Source organism: Salminus brasiliensis, chromosome 5 (genome assembly GCF_030463535.1).
Source record: "Salminus brasiliensis chromosome 5, fSalBra1.hap2, whole genome shotgun sequence".
Taxonomy (NCBI): domain Eukaryota; kingdom Metazoa; phylum Chordata; class Actinopteri; order Characiformes; family Bryconidae; genus Salminus; species Salminus brasiliensis.
In genome coordinates this window covers 31,672,824-31,693,608 of record NC_132882.1, presented here as the reverse complement: position 1 = coordinate 31,693,608, position 20,785 = coordinate 31,672,824, and the positions used below count along the sequence as shown (strand labels likewise).

The window sequence follows — 20,785 nt, the reverse complement described above, 5'->3', positions numbered from 1 at the left end:
AGAGGTGCAGGTCATATAACTAAACAGATAAACTGATGAAATGTCTTGTTTGGTTGGTGTGGCGCAACAGATAACACCATTATCTGCCAGTGAGCTATTACACCATGTGGGAAATGGAGGGTTCGATTGCCAGTCTGGGTGACTGTTCTGCACTACACTAATAAGAGTCCTTGGGCAAGATTCCTAACACTACATTGACCCACATTTGTAGTACGAGTAACCTTGTAAGTCGCTCTGGATAAGAGCGTCTGCTAAATGCCATAAATGTAAATGTCTTGTAAGGATTGAGGAAAATGTTTGGACCCCCCCACACACACATTTATTGCTACTTAAATCTGCATCTGCAGCTGATGTGCTGCACCTGATTCTAATGTTAGCAATTAACATTAGAATCAGGTGCAGCACATCAGCTGCAGATGATTAGAACATTGTCTTGTACAGGACAGAAGCCTATCTTGTCTAAACCTGGTATCATCACCAAGAGTTCTCCGAGTCCACAAAATAATTCACAAGTGCCCTAGAAGGTCCAACCCAAAAGCAGACCATAACCTGCATATTGTCTCCAACAATCCTAAATGTCCTCACGGGACCTACAGGTAGCTCTTGCCACAAATGAAGTCAAAGTACAGCATCTACCATCAGATGGGGATCATTGGGGAAACCTGCAGTCAAAAAAACATCAGGGCAAGACTCAAGTTTGCCAGAGAGTATCTACACAAAGACCAGGACTTCTGGAAAAATGTGCTTTGGACAATAAATCTTTAGTCTTAAGGGCACACCTTGCAGAAAAATTCTGATGGGAGACATTAAAGACATAAGTAATGGTTTTGTGTGTCACTGTGTTCATTTAACTATTATTTTCTTTAAATGCTTAGTATTAATGGTCATTAACTAGTCCCTAAATTGGTTAAGCAGTGGTTTATTAAGGCCCTGTCAACATGCATTTGGATATTCTTCTTAAAAACACAGCATTTGCTCTACATTTGGTCTCCCATCTACACCAGACTGGCAAAATGCAGGTTTGTGCTACTTCGAGAACTCATACTGTTCAATAACATCAACACTGCAATTACACAGTTTAACTCAAGGCAAAGAGTCGCTTGCAAAAAACAGTCAAAACTCAATTTAGCTGCATAAAAATTTGATTTAGCCGAAAAAATAAAGACCGGTCCATCCCTACTAGCAGCTAGAGAAGCTGTGCCGCTGCTGTTCAGCCCTTGCATCGGAAAGCTTTCACACATCTATTCTAGAAAAAAAATTATGTAAGAATAGGAAGTTGTGTCAAACACCCTCCACTCTAGAATCTGAAACCTCCATCGAGGACTGACCTTCTCGTAGTCCTGGTAAAAGTGGTCGCAGTCCTCCACAAACGTCTGCACATTGCTAATGAGCTCTCCCCTGAAGTTGGGCTGCAAAGAGACCAGCTCGTTCTGCACCTCCACACTGCGGGTTAGCAGCTTCTCCCATGTGTAGCGCAGTGTGTCCACTTTCTCCATCTCCTCCTTCACTACAGACAGCTCATACTTATTCAGCATGGCGTAGGACTCCTGGAGGGACACCAAATCAGCAGGATGTATTATTTAACAGAAGGTAAACGCTGAAAATGAACACTGGTTCAAACTTGGGGACTCATGGCATTGTGCATTATGGAACGATCTCTTGGACACCTTGCCAAACATCATTCGCCTCATATAATACGCCACTTGTGTTTACCTCTATGGGCCCCACTTGGAAGTCTATGGTGATCTGATGTTCCCTGATCTCTTTGAGTGCTGCCATGGCAATGCGAATGTCGTCCAGGTCTTTAATCTGCCGGTTGAGCTTCTTGCTTGCTTCGTCCACAAACGTGAAGATCTGTTCCATCTCAGTGCGGTACTTCTTGTTGCAGTGGCGGCTGAAGTCGACCATCCAGCCCTTGGTCTCAACGGTGAGGGACAGCTTCAGGTCGGCTGAGAAACAAAAAGTAGGTTAACTTACTATTGAACCTGACACTATTTTTAATTACGTGTTTCACGAGTTAAAATGGTCAATAATGTAAAAGGTGAAAGCTGGGTGACTTCTATAGGTTCCTTCAACCTGACAGCAAACTATTTCAGTAGTAGGGTAGGTCAACGGGGTAACAATCAACACAACATGGTTACTAGAGTTGCATGAATAATTATATTTGTATTGTTTTCATAGTAGAAGTTGACACGATGAACACGTTATTAAGAGCTGTAATGAAATGCTAGAGTAATGGAATTTGACAAGAACATATTGGTACAAATTAGGAGAGTGAAGAACTACACCGATCAACTAAACAGCTAAATTAAACACAAATAAAACATTTATAACAAATCCCAAACACACACACCCAGCCCAAAAACTACACAATCCTTAACTACTAGCCTCTATTGGCATTTATCAGAAACTTTTTTTGTTCATGTTTACCTGACTGTGAAATGAGGATAATCACCAAAAATCACCCAAGCAATGTGCCAAATGGAGTGAAAAAGACAAGACAAGACAACCAAGGCAAGTGTTAGTTGTTGTACTTGGCCATTGCTGCATATCTTCAAAAAGAAAACTACATTTTGAGGCAGAAAAAGTCACAAGACTAAACCTGCCTCTAAATGCATTCTGAAACCAATCACCATTTACCAGCACTCTTAAAAAATGCAGGTGAAGCATGCATGTGAAGGTCTGTGATTGTATTCAGGGGGTTAAATAATTCTGAGATGGCAGTCGTCATAAAAAGTGGCACTGTGTGCTGAATTTGGAGAAAGCACTCGTTATTTTAGTTGTGTTGAGCTACTTAAAATGTTCTTGGTTACAGCTAATGGGTTTAAATGTATATAATTATATAATAATTGTTCATAATTGTGCACTCCAAAAGAATTTTCTGTCAATTATTGATGATGGTATTTGAAGGTTTGCACCTCCGAAACAGCAACGCTTGTGGTATTTTTCTAGTCAGTACCTACCATTAGCTGGCTAAGGAGGGACAAACCACCAGTAAAGATGCCCATTATTTTTCATGTCATATCAATTACTTTTTTAATTCTGCATATTGTTTCTTTCCTACATTAATAGAAACTGATTTACCAGTGAATAAAGCTGATCAGCTGGAGCGCTTACCTGTGTAAAGTGCCAGCGCCCCTACAGTGATGAATTCAGGTTCAGCATTGATCTCACGCTCCAGGTCCCTGTAGTACAAGATCTTATTCTCGAACTCAGCCAGCAGAGGGTTGCCCTGGCTGAACTTCTGGATGGTGCTCTCTCTGTCCTCCCTCCAGATGTGGTGGTATCGGCTAAAGTAGTCCAGGGCATTCATCATCTCCTGCGCCAGAGAAAAAGAATCAGTATGGGGCCACTTCTGTCAAGGTCCTTATCTCAGACTCCAACGGAAACTCCAGGTTAACGAGGAAATGCAGGAATAAATGCTACAGTGGCTATAAAATGACTCCCTCGGTAACAACTCTTGGGCGTACTAACAAGAGGGGTTGCTGGTGGGTCTATGACCAATCAGACTATGGTGTCTGGTATGGGGGGCTGCAGAGCTAACTTATTTTCTGTAACATTATGTAGAATGATAATAAGGTCGCTGACTTGAGCTAAGAAGGCATCTCGTTGAACACCTTGGGTAAAAAAATTATTATATTTATATAATTATATTTATATATTATATTATATTTTGATATAAACAACATCATTTTTATTTTCCTTTTATTTGGACAGTGACCTATAGCTGATCTTCTAATGACACAATGCTTCTAAAGCTTAGGGGCTTAGGGTTAGGACAACAGGCAAGATTTAAGGCAAAGGTTAAGGCTGACTTGGTAAGAATCTCCTAAGCATCTAAAGTGAACTACACTGCTCAAAAAAATAAAGGGAACACTCAAATAACACATCCTAGATCTGAATGAATGAAATATTCTCATTGAATACTTTGTTCTGTACAAAGTTGAATGTGCTGACAACAAAATCACACAAAAAACATTAATGCAAATCAAATTTATTAACCAATGGAGGCCTGGATTTGGAGTCACACACAAAATTAAAGTGGAAACACACTACAGGCTGATCCAACTTTGATGTAATGTCCTTAAAACAAGTCAAAATGAGGCTCAGTATTGTGTGTGGACTCCACGTGCCTATATGACCTCCCTATGCTTATATTGTGTTGTTTAAGTGTTCCCTTTATTTTTTTGAGCAGCAACAAAAACACTTTCATCTGATTATTAGATCATATCTTGAACACTGCCAAATTACCTTTTTGGTGGAGTTGATGGAAGTGCTGAGCACGGAAACCAGCTTGACGATCTCCTTGTTCTCAGAGACGCTTTTGTAGTAGTTCTTAGCCTGGAAAGAAATGGTCTGGTCGGGGTAGACTGAGATGTCGGAAGTACTGCCATCTAAAAAAAACACAAAGCCACCATGCTATTTAGAGATATATACATCCACCTCCTTTGAATGGGACCTGTATTTGTAATACAGCGTGTGTTACTTTGGGGAGTGTAAAGTTTGGAAAGAAAATTGTTATTAGGACATAGGGTTGTGTCACCAAGTATTTGAGAAGAAATTAAGCTAGAGCCGGGAGTTTCTCGGCCATGTTCTCAATTTTATTTCACACGAGACACATTCTGTAGAAAACATTTGTAGATATACTGTAGATAAATGTATTCAGTGCCTGTGAAACATCTGTAATATCTGTTTCTATCTATTTCTCCTTTTTTCACTTTTTAATTAAATAAGAAGAAAAACTGCAAAGATTTTATTATTATAAAACTATGTAGGTATATTCTGGGGATATTCTGCAACACTCCTATTTATGGTCAAGTGTATGTGTTAGTTAGTAAAGTTTTTAATGATTTTATTTGTCCAATTTCCGCCCTTTGGTACTGCGTAGCAATGCCTAGCAATCACTAGCAATGCTCCAGATGCTGTGAAGGTACTTAAGAACTCAACACGTATTAACATGTGGCATCTCCGGACAGATAACACTGCGGCATATAGAGCACGGCCACATTTCTTTAATATCAGCTGACATACGCTCACGCTGACTGGCATCGCACTGTGCGTTGGGGGTAACAGGTTAACTATGCTCTGTGGCATCACTGGGGATTGAATTTACGACCTCTTCTTAGGCGGCTAGATGTTTTTTTATTTAATTCTATTTAATATGTTGGAAATATAAAAACATTTTTAAAGGCTAAGCGTCCCAAACGTCTGACCAGCAGCATCAATCTAAATGTGGTAAGGTAAGTACATCCATAAGCATGTGTAAAGAGTCCACTTTTTCCAGTATTACAGTATTTCTACCATTATTCCTGTGGATATTTTCCTATTCTAAGGCTGATATCATCAGTTTTGAGTTCATCTGAGTGAAGCTGCTATGGCTGGTACTCAGCTGATGCGTGTAATGAGTGGCATTACCGGCAAGGCTGCGGTGCGTCGTATCACCGTCCTCGGAGTCACTGTCTCGGCTGTCCTGCTTCAGTGCCGCCATGCGCCTCTCGCTCATCTTCCTCTGTGATAATGCAGTCAACACAGATTTGGCCTTTAGAATATAACACTCATTCCAGCCATGGCTGCTATGGGACCAATTTCATGCTTCTTAGGTTAAGGAAGATGTGTTCCAGCCTTTCAGCAAATATAGTATCTTAGAAAAATAATCCAGGAACCGGCACATACAGCTGAAATGTAGCATGCTGCAATGACTTGTAGCTCACAGAAACAAGTGTTCGCACTGTAAAAATTCAAGCAATTCATTGAATTGAACATTGAATTTTCAAATTATTGGTCCATAAGAGGTCTAAGAGTTAAATGAGGATCATTGTCAGCCTTCTCTGCATTATACTCTGTCTTTTATCTCCATCACAGCATCTCGTTGTAGATCCAGAGACTTCTGTGATGACTCCTTTAATTTATATATCTGACACTAGAAGACACATCTACACTGGGTATAGTGAATATATCAGCATGTGATATATTCCAGTGTGCTACCCTGTTTTTCTATCAGTATGTAAAACATGCACAAGGCTGTCTTTATTGTTGGATGCACTGTGATAATCTCTGACTTTATTTGGAGCATAGTTTGGATTGGTGAGGGTTTAGGATTGATTTATTTAATCAGAGTAATGATCACATCTACCTGTGTTGGCAGAAATGTGCTGAAAGTTTTCAAGGAAACATTAGCAAGCAGCATTAAGAAATCAATTAAATGGCTAAATGGATGACATTTCTGGACAAGGCTTTTTACTGGTTTCCAATTCTAGTCCTGCAGACCCACTGCCTTCCTATACTTGCTACCATTCTTATGCATCCCAGCATATCCCAGCATGCCTTCATAAGCTGATTCAGGTGTGGGTCCTGTAAAGTACTGAACTTAAAAACCACTGGTCTAGAGTCTTGAAGAACACATACAGTACAGTTGGTGCCAGTGATCCCACCTTGACCAAACTGTCTGTCAGAACCCAGTTTAAAAGACAGTAAAAGGCAATGATGCTACCTTAGATGTCCTCTCCTTGCTCCACTGGCCAACTCCCTTGCTGACGCTGACCACATACTCTACAGCTTTATTCAAAGCCTGCTGGATTCTGTCCAGTTTCGGCACCATGACGACGTTGGGGATGGCCAGGCACACTCCGGCTCTGAAGATGGGCTGCTGGCTGTTGCTCTTCTGCCAGCTGGGAGAATCGGCTTCTGTCGCAAAGCCATATGGAAACAGAGGTCCATGACATGGAAGTAATGAGATTCTCCAATCCTGACTCTTCCACCTATGGAGTTTTCATCCAGGCCTAATACTAATCTAATATACCTCTTTAAAGAAATGCTACAGCATTTTTTACCACATCCATCAGGCAAATCTACTGAGTCAACACATATTCAATAAAACGGAATTAAACAATATTTAACACAGCAATATCATTATCATGGACACTTTTACAGCATTTTCGTTAAAGAAGTTAGTGTTTAGGTCTGGTTTTACAAGCTTATAGTACTCTCGCAGATTTTGATTCACTGCTTACTTTAATATTTGTACAGCTGGTTTAGCGTGTTAGTATGTTCTGTACAACATTGTAATAATATCGTAACTATAACACAGGTTTATTTAATTACTGAGAAATCAATATTCCTAAGTGCTTAGTTTTGTGTCTAATGACTGTGGTCAATACTGGTACAATGTAAGAGAATGAATAATAACAAATAAGGGATTAGGTCTTTAGGTAATTAGGTAATTTTAAAGGCTTATGTGTTGTTGCTTAACCCTATATGTGATTTTATTTTATCCATAAACCAGTTGTTGTCTATACACCAATCAATAATCAATCATGTCACTTCCCCACTGACTATTTTCTACCCCATAACCCACTGCTGAAGTTGAAGCTTTCCAAAACATTAAACTGACAGAACTTCCTGGAAAGTGTGTAAGGATTTAGGCATGCAATTAGCTTGACGCTAATCAGTAGGGCTTCAGCTTCCATTACAAGCTGGCTATATTAGTCTTGTTACTCTGCAAAAAAAAAGAAAAGAGAGAAATCAGCTTCGGAGAGAGTGATCTGGATTACCCTGGAAGTGCACGAGCGAGGAGGTGTGGATGCGCTTGCGGAGCGTCTCCAGAGTGTTACGGGTCAGGCGCAGCAGAGCGTCCACATTGCGGTGGTTGAAATGCGACAGCAGCTCCTGGGCCTCTTGTTCCATTACCTCCATCATGTCTCTCTTCTTCTTCTTCCTTACCATTGGAGAAGAAGGCCCCATGCTGGTCAGAGTGGTGTTACGCGAAAACACTCGGGCCTCTGACTTGCTGTCCTCCTCTCCTAGACAGAGTAGAAATATAGAAGAGAAATTGTGTATATATATATATATATATATACATATATATATATATATATATATATATATATATATATATATATATATATATATATAACACTACAGACTAGAACCAGGTACTGTTGTTTTTCCCGAAGACCATTATCGTTGTCATTTGTAACGTTAGTCTTATTATTTCTTCAACATTTTCAGTTCTTTACAATTGCATTTCTTTACATTATAATTTCTAAACATTTTTGAACATTTCTTTGAATTGTCATTTAACTTGATCAATTCTTTACATTATTTATATTTACATATTTTTTTACATTATTTCATTTAGCAGGATAATTTTAACATGATCATTTCTTTAACATTATAATTTTATTTAGCATGATCATTTCTTTAAGGATATTATTTCTTTGTAGTTTCTGTAAAACATTTTACTGCATTCTTTTTTTCCTGTACACTTTTTAACTTGAAATACGGATATACGGGTCGCACTCATATAGTCAAATGTTTGGACACATCTGCTTGAATTTGTGGATTTTTTGGCCTCTTAAAGACTTTTAGACCTAAGGTCTTCTGCTTACACGCTTGAGACAAACATAAATAGTTAATCCAATACACTTGGCATACACTGAACATCTTCTAGTCTAGTAGACTAAAAAGCATCCCATTTGGCTCCTCATGAAGCAGCTTGAGATAACAGCACGAGTGTATGTTATTTTATAGCCCTAAGGTGTTCAAACTGACTGGTGCTGGCAGAAGCTTGATCGCTCAGGCCCTCACCGTCACTTTCCGTGGCTTCCACTTTGCTCTCGGTTGTGCTCTCATCGGGAGCCTTTTCGTCTTCCTCCTGCTTCTGCTCAAACTCCAGCAGCATGTTGATCAGCTCATTGGCCGCCTCCTCTACCAGTGAGCTCTTCATATGCAGTAGATGAGCCCCCTTAATGCAGAGCTCCTGTGTGAACACACACAACATATATTTAGCACATAATCATTTCCCTGCCTCTAATGTTTCACCGAATTCAGGATCTGGAGTGACACAGTTGTGTTTTTTTCGGTACAGCAAAAATAAGACGAGCCATAGATTAATGTGTCAATGTATCCATTTTCAGTTTATTAGAAAATTGTACAATATTTGAAAAAATTATACTATTATTATTTATAGTCTAGGCAAAAGCTTAAATGTTAGCCACAAGGTAACATGCTACACACAAAGACACTGTTGATGTGGTGTGGGAGACTGGGGTTCAATTCCTGGTCTGGGTGAATATACTGCGCTGCACTAATAAGTGTCCTTGGGCAAGACCCCAAACACTACATTGGCCCGCCTCTATAATACGAGTAAGTTGCTCTGGATAAGAGCGTCAGTAAAAAGACTTTATAGTACGATACACAGCAATACAACACAAATATGTGATATAGATTAATGTGTCAATGTTTCCTTTTTATGTTTATTAGAGCATACAAAATTATATATGAACCATATTTAAACTAAAAGTTATGCTTTGTAGTCTAACTACATGCTAGGTAAGAAGATACAGTAAAATACAATACAATACTCTGTACTGTTACATTCCTGTTGTATATTTCAATGTTACTTTTCAATTAAAGAAAAATATGAATAATCTACACTGTCTATACTGCAACACTAAGCTTCAAAGTGTTTTTCTTACAATTAAGAGAATTATTCTATAATAATAATTATTATCATTTTCCTAAAAATAGGAAAAAAGACAGTTCCTAAAAAAGACAGTTTTCTATCCAAGCACAGTTTACTCACATTGTGGGCAAGAGCAGGTTGAGCAGAAGAAAAGAGCAGAGTGTGTGTGACTGCATTCAAAGCGTCATTCGGATTGATAAGTGTGTATTATTGTCCCTTTTACAGTGAGACTGATATGTGAAGCATACTTTTTTTATAGCAGTGTGTGACAATTTTCTGGATTTAAGATGTTCATGTTCATTCCATATCAGATTACATAGAATGCAATGAATGCAGCCGATGCAATGTAAGAAACAGCAACATTTTACCGCAGGCCCGGTGGGTTTAACACACATATGACAACTGCTATGATATGTTTATGTCAATATTATGTAGCAGGGTTCAAGTAAAGAGTCCCTGAAAATGTTTTGCCTCAAAGGTGGTTTGCCCCAATTTAATCACTGCCAATTTCCAGAACCCCCCCCTACTACACAATGCCACTAGCGCTGGGACTCACTGACAGATGACAGTGAGCCATCGCTGGAGCCAGGCATTTCCACAGATGTTCAAAAAATAAGTGCAACTGTCTGGAAACGACTCAAAGCGCACCTTGGTGGTCTGCACAAACTCTTCACATGTGACAGGGTCGTCCTCAGGAAGGGCACACAACGTGGCAGCGCTCATCTCCTGCAGAACAGCGTCGATCCTGAATTGCACCAGGTCATTGGCCCGGTCCAAAAGCAGCTCCAGGTCCTCTGTAGAAACAGTAAGGGGAGAGAAAAGACATGTATTATATACTTATACTGGTGAACACCACATTGCATTATGGTTTGCCTATATGCTGTGGCCAGCAGCACCAAATGAATGTATTCATTTGAATTAAATTTGTGTCCAATAGAAATGCATAGGGCATAGGATAAAAGACAAAATAATATTTGGATTTTGTTGCAGAACTATGTTTTAGCCTACAATTGTATATTAAAAACAATACAAATAAAAAAAGGGTCTGTCAGATAAGCCAAAAATGGCCCACAGTGTTCAGCTGTGATTTATTCCATTACCGAGTGCAGCAGTGACACGGCTGAGATATTTATCCACGTTCAGGGAAACCCAGTTGAGGGAGGTCAGGCCCGGTCGAATGGCCTCGTCCACTTTGGCCACATGTGGGGTGAGCATCTGCTCAAAGGCAGGCTGAATCTTTGCCCTCACTCTGGAGTTCTCCATCAGCATCATCTAAGAGAAGAACCAGCACAGGGATCACAGACAGAGGCATCAGGATGGACGTGTTCTGTATCTATTTCAGATTCATTCATCAGCATTCTTAGACTCTACTGGTGTTGGACTGATACCAGGTTTTGGTTTTAGGGCCGATATCAAGTGTAGTATCTCTGTTGATGTTACGTTAACACACTGCATTGACTGTTTCTATCTGACATCTATCATGAAGAAAGGAAACACCACACTACACAAAGTCACCTCGAGTTGGTCGTAATTATTTTTGAGAGCGTTCTGCTTCTGCAGCAACACAGCAGCAAAGGGTGGAATCTCCAAACCCATCTGGCTTATGCAATGCGTCTCCCTCATCTGAGTCCGGATCTCGGGGTCAAAGTTGACGTACAACTCCTTGGTCTCCCGGCTTCTGACCAGGAGGGAAGCCTGTAGGCCAATTTTAGCCTCGCCAACCTGGAAACAAGGGGATGACAACTTTTTTTTTATACTCCACATCAATGACAAATCAGAAGCTGTGTTTGCACACTAGTAGCCGTTAAAGACAGTATGTTCAAGAGGCAGCAACAAAAAAAGAGGACAACACGATAACATATGCACCAAGGAATTACGTCTATTATTATTATTATTAACTAATAAACTTTGAGAATTGATAAATGGTTGCTAGATGGTTGTGGTATTTTAGGCAGTTAATTAAGTGGTTGCAACATTGTTGCTAGACAGTTGCTAAAGTATTTTAGGTGTCTGCTATAGTGTGGTTGCAAGGGCATGGCTATGCAGTTAATATGTTATCCTAGCTGGATGTTAGAGTGTTACTGCATGGTTGATGTGGTATTGTAAGCACTGGTTAGGATGTTTGATGTCTGCTATAGGTATCTCCAGTAGCTGCTAGGGCTGCTGTGGATGCATCCACAAAGGACCATCCAAGTGTTACCTAAAGTGTTACCCAGGTGATTGCTAGAGTGTTGTTGGGTTTGCTGCTATGAAGGGTGTTGCTAGATGGTCAGTGTGGTGTCTCAGATTTTTAGGGTGTTGCTAGGAGGCTACTACAGTACTACTACATAACAAAACATCGCTGTAAGGGGTGTTCACAAACAATAAACATTAAAAAACAAACAATACAAATTGTCAAAAATGTCAAATATAAAAGAAATAAAGGAAAACATAAACTCATGAATGAACGCTGACTCCAAACTAAAAGACCTTTGAGACTTGAGATTTGAGACTAAGATTCTTTTCTTATATTTCAAAAGCATAACACAGGTTTAGCAAGCCAAACTCTGCTGTGATAAATATAATATAATATGTTTATGAGCACCTTTACAGGAGAAAAAGCTAACCTGTGACATCCAGCCCTGGTGTAACAGCATCTCATACTCCACCAACACCTTGGCCACTCGGTTATACTTGCGTATAATGCATTTGGCTTCAGGGGTGGTCAGGACGGCAGGATGCTGCTGAAAAAGCTTCATGGGCTCCTCGATTCGCAGGTAGAGATGCCGGGACCACAAGATCCTTCCCGCCACAGGAGGGAAGTTACGGCCAATGGGCGGCTTCATCTTCTGCTCATTGAAGACGCTGGAGATCAGTTCGATGTCATGGCTGTAGTTCTGTAAGACCTTCTGGTATTTCTCTTCGATGCCCAGATCTGGGATGGAAAGCCTGAACAGGGTAACAGTATTGACATGCAATTTTGAGTTTGTTTCACACCACCTGGTCATGCGGTTATTCTTGGTTAATCCTTAGATGTCGCAGCTATTGGAAACATTACAAAAGCATGCTGTGATTTTATATGAATTGGCTTATTGAATTTATATCCCCCCTTATGATTACGATAACCTCTGATAAAGGTAAGTGTAAAAGGAATTAGCCTAATTGGACACAGAAAAATGAAAAAGTCCAAGCTTTAATAACACAAAACACAATCTATATACATTAATAATTATTTTAACGAAACCCACAACGAAACCCTAAACTAATGCCAGTCTAGAAATCTTTAGACACAAACGGAAGCAAGGATTTGTTCCATTTATATTTAAGTGACAAAATCCCCCAATTTTTAACATGTGAAAGACAAAAGAACACAATTCTAATAAGGAGAAAAGGTCAGTAAATATCTATAAGACTGAATATATAATACCTGCCTGGTGGTCTCAAAAAATGGTCTGAAATCCCCTATTCTTATTCTCCTACATTAAAAGATGTAATAGAAGAAGACCAAGTGCTAGTATGTTGGACAAGGGAGGTTGTAAAGTGTTTAAATGTGGGGGTGCAAATATTTGTGGTTGTTAAAATACTTTCTAAATGAGGGATTTTTATCTCCGAAGGAATTTACTCATTTACTAGCAGTACAAATAATTGTACCGGTGCCTGTATGTGGTTATGTAATTATTGAACGTAAACTGAATGTATAGATAAATGACAGTAATAACTCATGAAACTTATTTACTTCACAAATGCAGGCTACACCATACCTCTCAAATTTCCTCAGAACATCCAGGGCTCTCTGTGTGCTTTGAATTTTGTCAATCGTGTTGGCCATGAAGCTCTTGAGTTGATTCTAGGACCAAACGGCTGAAGGTTGGACATGATCCATTCACAAATGACTGCACTGAAATGATTCTGCAAGTCGTCTTCTTTTAGATACTTACATGCAGTTCAGACGTCTGTTTACAGAACTCCTCAAAATCCTGATCAAAATCTGTCCTTCTCTGGTCCAGGAAACTGTACGGCTTCTTTTTCATAGTTAAAACAATGGCCTACGAAAAAAAAGACCCCAAATATGTTCACTCCACACACCCATTCCCTCAAAACTCATAAACTGATCTCCATGCAAGAACCAGCTGTGCCAGAGATATAACTCCTTTCATGGCTCTAAATGGTTATCTTATGTTTTATTATTCATGATGCAGTCTGACAGCTACGGCGAATGAAGCATAGAAATGACGTTACCTAAAATCAGCTTGACCAAATTCTTGGCTCTTTTTGATAAAAGGACGGCATTCAGTCTACTTTAGGGGTCAAACAAGAGTCAGTCCCGTTTGAAAGAGCTGTATATTCAGGCATTTACCTCAACAAAGCTGAACAGTAATTGACTCAATGAGAAAACTAGGATAAAATATTCATAGTCTGCTACAGACTGTCAACTTTCACAAGGGATGAGACTTCGTAATAGATCTTTATCTGTGTTTGTTCAATTATTCAGCACTCCTGAAGCAAAGAGTCCGGCGCCTTTCCAGACACTTCTGCACATTTGTTTCCATGGCCACTGCGAAAATAAGGCCTGGAGAGTGAATAAACTCTACACTGTGATGGCAGGTCAGATGAATGTTAATGGTCTGAAGGACATGTAATGTTAGAAGTAGGTTGTGGGGTGGGGTTTGTCCATCAATATGGGCCCTGGCACAGATCCTCATGCACACATGCAGTTCTTTACCATTGTATTGTGCAGCATAAACTCTGGACAACAGTGTTAGACTGTAGCGACATCATGCAGAGAGACATTATTCAGAAAAAGGATGGGGCATGCACTATGTTTAATGATCATTAGAAAGACACTCTGGTTACCTCCCATTTCCCTTGCATGTCTGCAGTCTGGCCACAGGGGGCAGGAGAGAGCAGAGATGTTAAGGTCAGTTGCGATGCTCAAAGGACACAAATGTTAAAACATGGTTGTCAATTTTTTTTGTTTTCCAGGCCAATTACCCAACCCATACAGATTCTCTCCCCATCACATGCAATGCTCCTGACACTGGCGGGGTGAAGACTGACACGCCTTCTCCGACACGTGTGCAGCCAGCCAGCACCTCTGTTTTGCCTAGCTGCCGCCAATACAACGGCACCAGGCAACCAACGTGCTCTGAGAAGTGTACCCGGCTCTGATGCATCGGCCAGCAGAAGCCAGTGCCGGCCAGCATTGCACTGGAGTGATGTGGGGAGAGAGTGCAATCTATCCACCCTGGAGAGAGCAAGGCAAATTGTGCTCTTTTGGGGGCCCGGATGACAAGGTGGATAGCGGTCCTCTGGTCATAGGCTTATTCTGCTGGACTTTTTTCAAAGCACCCATAACAAAGGTGTAGGAAAGACAATATCAGTGGGAACACTCGACATGATGGCTATATTACAGTCCCACAGCCAGTCAATTTAAATGAAGGTCTGAGACAGAACACCCAAACTTTGATGAGTGACTGATGGCAATAAAATTACTAAAGCTGCTAATGCTAGAAAACAATTCTCATTTATTTCAGGGTATTTCAAAGTCTTGAAGATGACACACGCCTACTAAAAGGACATCCAGAAGCCAACCTCAGCGGGCCACAACCAAAGCCACCTCAACAGTGCAAATCTGAAAGCAGGTGAGGGGGCTTTACAAAGGCCAAAGGGGAAGTACCTGAAACCTGGTTCCCATGGTTTCTAGGCCCTCTATGCTGGAGTCCTGCAGGGCAGAGTAGGTGCTGATGGTGCTGAACATAGCAAGGATCTTGTTGAGGCGCCTCTGGAATGTGTCGAACTTGCCGAATATGTACATCTCGCTGAAGTCAAACTGTCGCTCTGATGGAGACTGCTCTAACTTCTGCTTGGTTTTGTGGAAATATTTCTGATATTCCTGTAAAACAGAAAGTGGCAACACGTCCAAAGAACGAGCCAAGAAAAGCAAGAATAAAAATCAAAAGCTAGAAGCCACTAATTGCAATTAATGCAATTCAAAAAGCTTTTTCACGCACTGTAACACATAGACAGACACTAGGAAGACATGTTAAGGTGCTAGGTGTTATTATAAGGACAGTAATTATAAGTAGTGTCTACACTGTGTTATATGAAGATAGTATAGCATAATAGTCCATGCATTATAATGACAGTACACATGACTATTTTATATAGCATTTTTAATACCAACGTTTTATGCAACCATGAATTACATGATGCACTGATTTGGTCTAATACAGGTCTTGCATTACTATATGCACTTACTGTACGTACGCTCTTACAATATGTTACTATATTGTCTTATTGTTCCTGTTAAGATTTAAAAGGTGTCAATTTGGTCACCACTACCCTCCCAATTCAACTTCCTTCTGTCCCGCTTACCTGACCCTCATAAATAAATGGGTTCTTTTATTTTTTTTTAATAAAGGCAATTTTTTAATGTATATGTGGTTCTCTGGCTGGGTTTTAAATAAATTCTTCTAATTGCAAAGATAAAAGAAAAGCCCTGGATAAAAGACAAGAAAAACTATTTTATATTTTACATTACATTACATTGGATGTTTATCTTCATTAGCTCCTATTTAATAAGCAAAGCTGTGATTATTAGGGTGGCGTGCGTCGGGACCGTGGTGATGCTGGGGGCTCTCCTCAGACCTCTCATGTCATAAATGTCAGTTGTATAATGACACTAAGGGACTAACACACAAGGGTTCACACAGTAATGAAATAGGATTTTAGACATATTATATCCTAATGTTCAAATAGTTTATAAACCCCAAAACACATATGTTGCTGTGCATCAATTATACACTGCTTTTTACTGTGGCATCCTGACCCGGCCAGCTTGTGGGTTTTATTTAGATTTGGCATGGCTTCCTAAATCGTAAGCTGCCTCATTAGAATTTACCAACCCTGATATGAGTAGCTCCACCCACTATCTTCTCAAAGACAGAGTTACAAATGGATAAATGAGAGTAAACGAACAAGTAAAGTCTAAGAACTGGTGTTGCCAAGAGCAGTAATGAAATGGTTGGACATGGCAGGGGTGGGGTAAGCAGAAGCGCATTATCATTTAAAGGAACAGGCATTCAAAAACCAGCCACTCTGAACAGGGCTGTTTAGACAGGGTGTTGCTGGATCCCTGAGGTATTTTGACCTAAGAATGTCTCACACACTTTAAGACCCCAGGGAACTTCACTCGTGGAATAAAATATGTCACATCTACACCAATTAATTTTTGGGGGGTAAGCAAACATGATCCTGAGCCAGCTTTAAAAAAAAAGAACCCACAATGTCAAGCTCTTGTTACCTCATTTAAACGAATTGCAGCTCTGAGTTTCTCTGCCACCACATCCTGAGGCTGGTCCCATATTGATGCTGAGCCACTGTTGGTGATGTAGGCCTTGCAGGCTGTTATCATTTGATTAGTGACCTGAGGGAGAAAAGACATTAGTCATTATTAAAACAGGGAACCAAGAGTTCCTTTCATAGAGACATTCTATAAATTCAAATTTAGTACACTGTATGCAAATCACTCATACTTTCACAAACAGGGAGGTGATCTTCTCAGAGGTGTTATAATAACGGGAGAAGCTGTGGATCATGCGTATGGCGTTAATGAGTCCGGGAATGGCCTTCACCATTGACACCTGCATACAGTCACGCAACAAACATACATAGTGTTGAGGTTCAGGATCAATTCTGATTGAATAATGAATATGATTGAGGAGATGAGTAGTTTCAATGCTCTACAATGCTCGCAGGCTCTACCATAACATCTCATTACAAGTTATACTACTTTAAAGCAGAGTCTGTTGTTTAGCAAAACTAACTGTATGGTTAAAGTGGAAAACCAGCACTGTGCGTCTTACAGGGTCACTGTTGTAGAGGGGGTCGCAGAACCTCTCGAGTGCGTAGAGGTACTTCACATTGTCCTTTGCCTCATTTGCAGAGTCTGTAATCCTGATGTCCAGTTCTTTCCAGGTCTGAAAGGACAAACAAATAAAAGGACATGAGAGACAGGTAAGTTAAGTAAAATCTGTAAAGGTTAGATGCTGGAGGTCAGGTCAGGAACATCTGAATATCATCATGTGTTAACTCAGGGTGGGAACTAAACAAACAGATATGCAGGATCAGGGGTGTTGTAAACAGAGGTAGTGTCATGCTTTTCAGCAGTCTGAAGAATTCGGAAAAGTCACCTTCATGAGTTTAGACTTGGCTAACAGCAGGATCCCCAATGCAGTTTTAACATCTGGCCTCTTAAGCTGATCCAGCAGGTAGCTGAAGCAAGACATGCGCTTCTTCCAGTGATCCAGCTCTGCTCGGGGACCTAGGTCATCAGCCTCCTTCCTCAGCAGGTCACTCTCTGCCAGGACCTTCGAGGACGCAACAGATACCGTTCCAGTTTGTTTTGGAATAGTTATTCAAAAGTTTCGATTGAAATGAAAACTTTTTTTTTGTTTGTTTATCGCTAAAACGGTTTTAAGCATTCAGAAGCTCTCAGAATAACTGGTCAAAAATATATGCAATCGCTGCTCAAACATTTGAAATACTCATTTAAATGTTTTGAAGGTTCAAATAAATAAATAAATAAATAAATAAATAACATTTCAGTAAAAAGTGTTACATAACTGTTCGAACATTTTTAATTGTTGAATGATAATTCCTTTGGCCATCTTTTATATATTTCTCTCTCTCTCTCTCTCTATATATATATATATATATATATATATATATATATACACACATTTTTATATATACCGTTCTATCCGCGAGCTGATTGGTTGAGAAGCACTCTAACCGTGCTGTTATTTCTCCATAACAGCAACAAACAAGGATTAATACAAAAACATACACACAACAAAAAACAAACAGAGAAGAAAAACGGAAAAGAGTGTGAAACTGAGTTTAGTTAGTCGGCCTGTGAGAGAAGCTGGGGAAGGAACAATAGGCTGGGCAGTAAGTGGAGTTTGTTACTGGGCCATAGCAACAAGCTGCTTGTTAAGGAACTATAACTTGGCGGAAGGAAATGCTAACATTAAAACATATTAAATGGTTCGTTCACGGCTCAACTTATTTATTTCTTACTTTATTTATGTATTTATTTATTTTCCAAACTGTTGTATAAAGGCAATAGAACACTCAAGGCCGTGTTGTCATTAAATAACATCACAGATTGGGATGAGATACAACATTTCATGCTAAAACACTCCCTCTCCTGTTCTATAGCTTTAGTATCTGACAAATTACCTTTAACTTATCCATTTCCAATCCTATGCAACCAGTCTTGCTCGACTACAGCCAACATTGTGGAGAAATTAAAAAAAAAAAGTAAGTCTTGGTCTAAGACTGATGAATGAGGATGAATCAATCAAATTTGTATAATAAAAGAATTACGTTAATAAAATAAAGCTCATTAACTTTTGAGGCCAAAAAAACGTTAGACTATAAACATATGCTATATAATAACAGAATATTATTTAATCATTCAATCACTCATTTTTATTTTCCAAGATAAAAAAAATGAAAGCATGTTTTTCAATACTTGAAATTACCAATGAATCCAAAACTACTGAAAGGAAGAGCAGGTATTGCTCAGTCAGAATGTGTAACGTTCAGTCTTTACAGTGTAGCTTCCCTCCGTTGCTTATGCCACACCCCTTGTTTTCTTACTTGTTCAATCTGCTTAATCCACACTCTCACGCAGGCTTCGATCTTCTCCAGAGCTTCAGCGTTGTTGGCCATGGCTGTGTAGTCCGAGGGGCTTTTTAACATTTTTACATCAACAGTGTCACATTCTTTGAGGTCCACCTGGGGAGGAGGGGAGGTGAATGTAAGTTCAGCACATTTAGCTGCAAATGTGTCTTTTTACCAAAGGCTTTATCAATAGTGCCACTGATCATGTCTGTGGGGAACCACTAAACGCAATGACAGATTCAGGTCAAAGAGAGACCTGCGCTTTCTGTGATCTTTCTATGAAGCCGTCTATATTCTCCTGGATGGCAGATTATATCCATTTAACACATTACATCTGTGTGTGTGTGTGTGTGTGTGTGTGTGTGTATTCCCAGAGTTACCCAGCACACTGATATGTTACAGTGCAGAGATCTATAGGTGTGTACAGCAGCTATTTCAGTCATTCAGAGTCTCACCTGCTCGGCCACGCGATGAATGAAATTCACAGAAGTGAATCGATACTGACTTAATGCATGTGTGTAGGTGTGCATGTGTGTGCGCTTATGTGTCACCTTCTCCTCCAGGCACTCCTGTGCCCCAGCTAGCACAGAAACAAAGCTCTCCACAGAGCTGATGAAGTCTTGTTTGACTGTCTGTGCCTGTGGGCTGGCCAACTCTCCCCAGCCATGGTTCATATTCCTCAGCGCGGGGATAAAGATCTCAGACATTAGCTGCTCCATGCTCTTCAGCAGACCAACCCCTGTGGTGTCCATCAAGTTGAAGTTCACCTCCTAGCCGGAAGCACAGTGTGGAATAAACAAGCAGTGTAGTTATCAGTGTGGCAGCCTATAGAGAGGCCTATAAATATATACAGTGTCTTGGAAAAGGGTTTGTCCCATCTGAATTCCTGAATTTGTGCCCATTTCAAACACTGAATGACATTCTCAGACACGAAACAGAATGAATAGTTCTATTAGTGGTAGTCTAGGGCATCCAGGTCACTAAACCATTATACTACCGCCACCATGCTTCACAGCTTTTATGAGGTTCTCACTCTAAAAAAAACGGTGTAAGCTTTTTGCCAAATATAATTGACATGTCAGTCAAAACGCTCCACTTTACAAGTGAAGTACTACAGGAAACGATGAAGAAATCCTGCACCTAGGTTTGCACATAGGGCCTGACCCATTTCCTTGTCTCAAAAGGTGGATCTACAGTCGTACAGTAGGTGTTCGTAAACCTCAGCATTGATAGTCTTCTTGGTTAGCAATGCTAATTTTGCCCTGGATCCTATGTATTTCTGATGGTTTCAGCCAAGGTCAGAGTCTTGAACATGGATCTTAGCTAAAGCAAGAGAGGCCTGCAGTTCCTTAGATGTTCTTCTCAGGTTCCTTGCCACTTCCTGAATGATTTATGCCTTTCTCTTAACGAGACCTTTAGAGAGTGGCCAAGGTGTCTTCCAGGTATCCAGGAAAACTGACTACTGTTCCAAACTTTGTCCATATGGCTATGGTTGTAGTTCAGTGGAGCCAGCCCCAGAGCCTTAGGCTTTACCTTCTTTTTTGACATGATGCGCCTGACTGGGCCTGGGGGCAACCTTTTCACATTTGAAGGTTACACACTTCTATCAAATTTGACTAAACATAAAATTCACATAAAATCACAAATTCAGAC

General features: G+C 40.1%; 1 protein-coding gene across 1 annotated transcript in view; it reads right to left on the bottom strand.

The window, feature by feature from the left end:
• Positions 1-20,785, bottom strand: part of dnah5 (dynein, axonemal, heavy chain 5) — a 143,052-nt gene that overhangs the window by 94,702 nt on the left and 27,565 nt on the right. The window contains exons 5-25 of the mRNA XM_072680201.1: positions 19,684-19,902; positions 19,109-19,246; positions 17,635-17,811; positions 17,308-17,421; positions 16,978-17,085; positions 16,746-16,868; positions 15,120-15,335; positions 13,381-13,488; positions 13,204-13,289; positions 12,070-12,391; positions 10,979-11,185; positions 10,564-10,735; positions 10,112-10,257; positions 8,587-8,758; positions 7,551-7,799; positions 6,491-6,684; positions 5,416-5,509; positions 4,252-4,394; positions 3,118-3,319; positions 1,714-1,949; positions 1,329-1,547 (exon numbers count right to left, since the gene is read on the bottom strand). Of these exons, the coding sequence (XP_072536302.1) occupies positions 1,329-1,547; positions 1,714-1,949; positions 3,118-3,319; positions 4,252-4,394; positions 5,416-5,509; positions 6,491-6,684; positions 7,551-7,799; positions 8,587-8,758; positions 10,112-10,257; positions 10,564-10,735; positions 10,979-11,185; positions 12,070-12,391; positions 13,204-13,289; positions 13,381-13,488; positions 15,120-15,335; positions 16,746-16,868; positions 16,978-17,085; positions 17,308-17,421; positions 17,635-17,811; positions 19,109-19,246; positions 19,684-19,902 (3,645 nt within the window). The remainder of the gene's footprint in view (positions 1-1,328; positions 1,548-1,713; positions 1,950-3,117; positions 3,320-4,251; positions 4,395-5,415; positions 5,510-6,490; positions 6,685-7,550; positions 7,800-8,586; positions 8,759-10,111; positions 10,258-10,563; positions 10,736-10,978; positions 11,186-12,069; positions 12,392-13,203; positions 13,290-13,380; positions 13,489-15,119; positions 15,336-16,745; positions 16,869-16,977; positions 17,086-17,307; positions 17,422-17,634; positions 17,812-19,108; positions 19,247-19,683; positions 19,903-20,785) is intronic.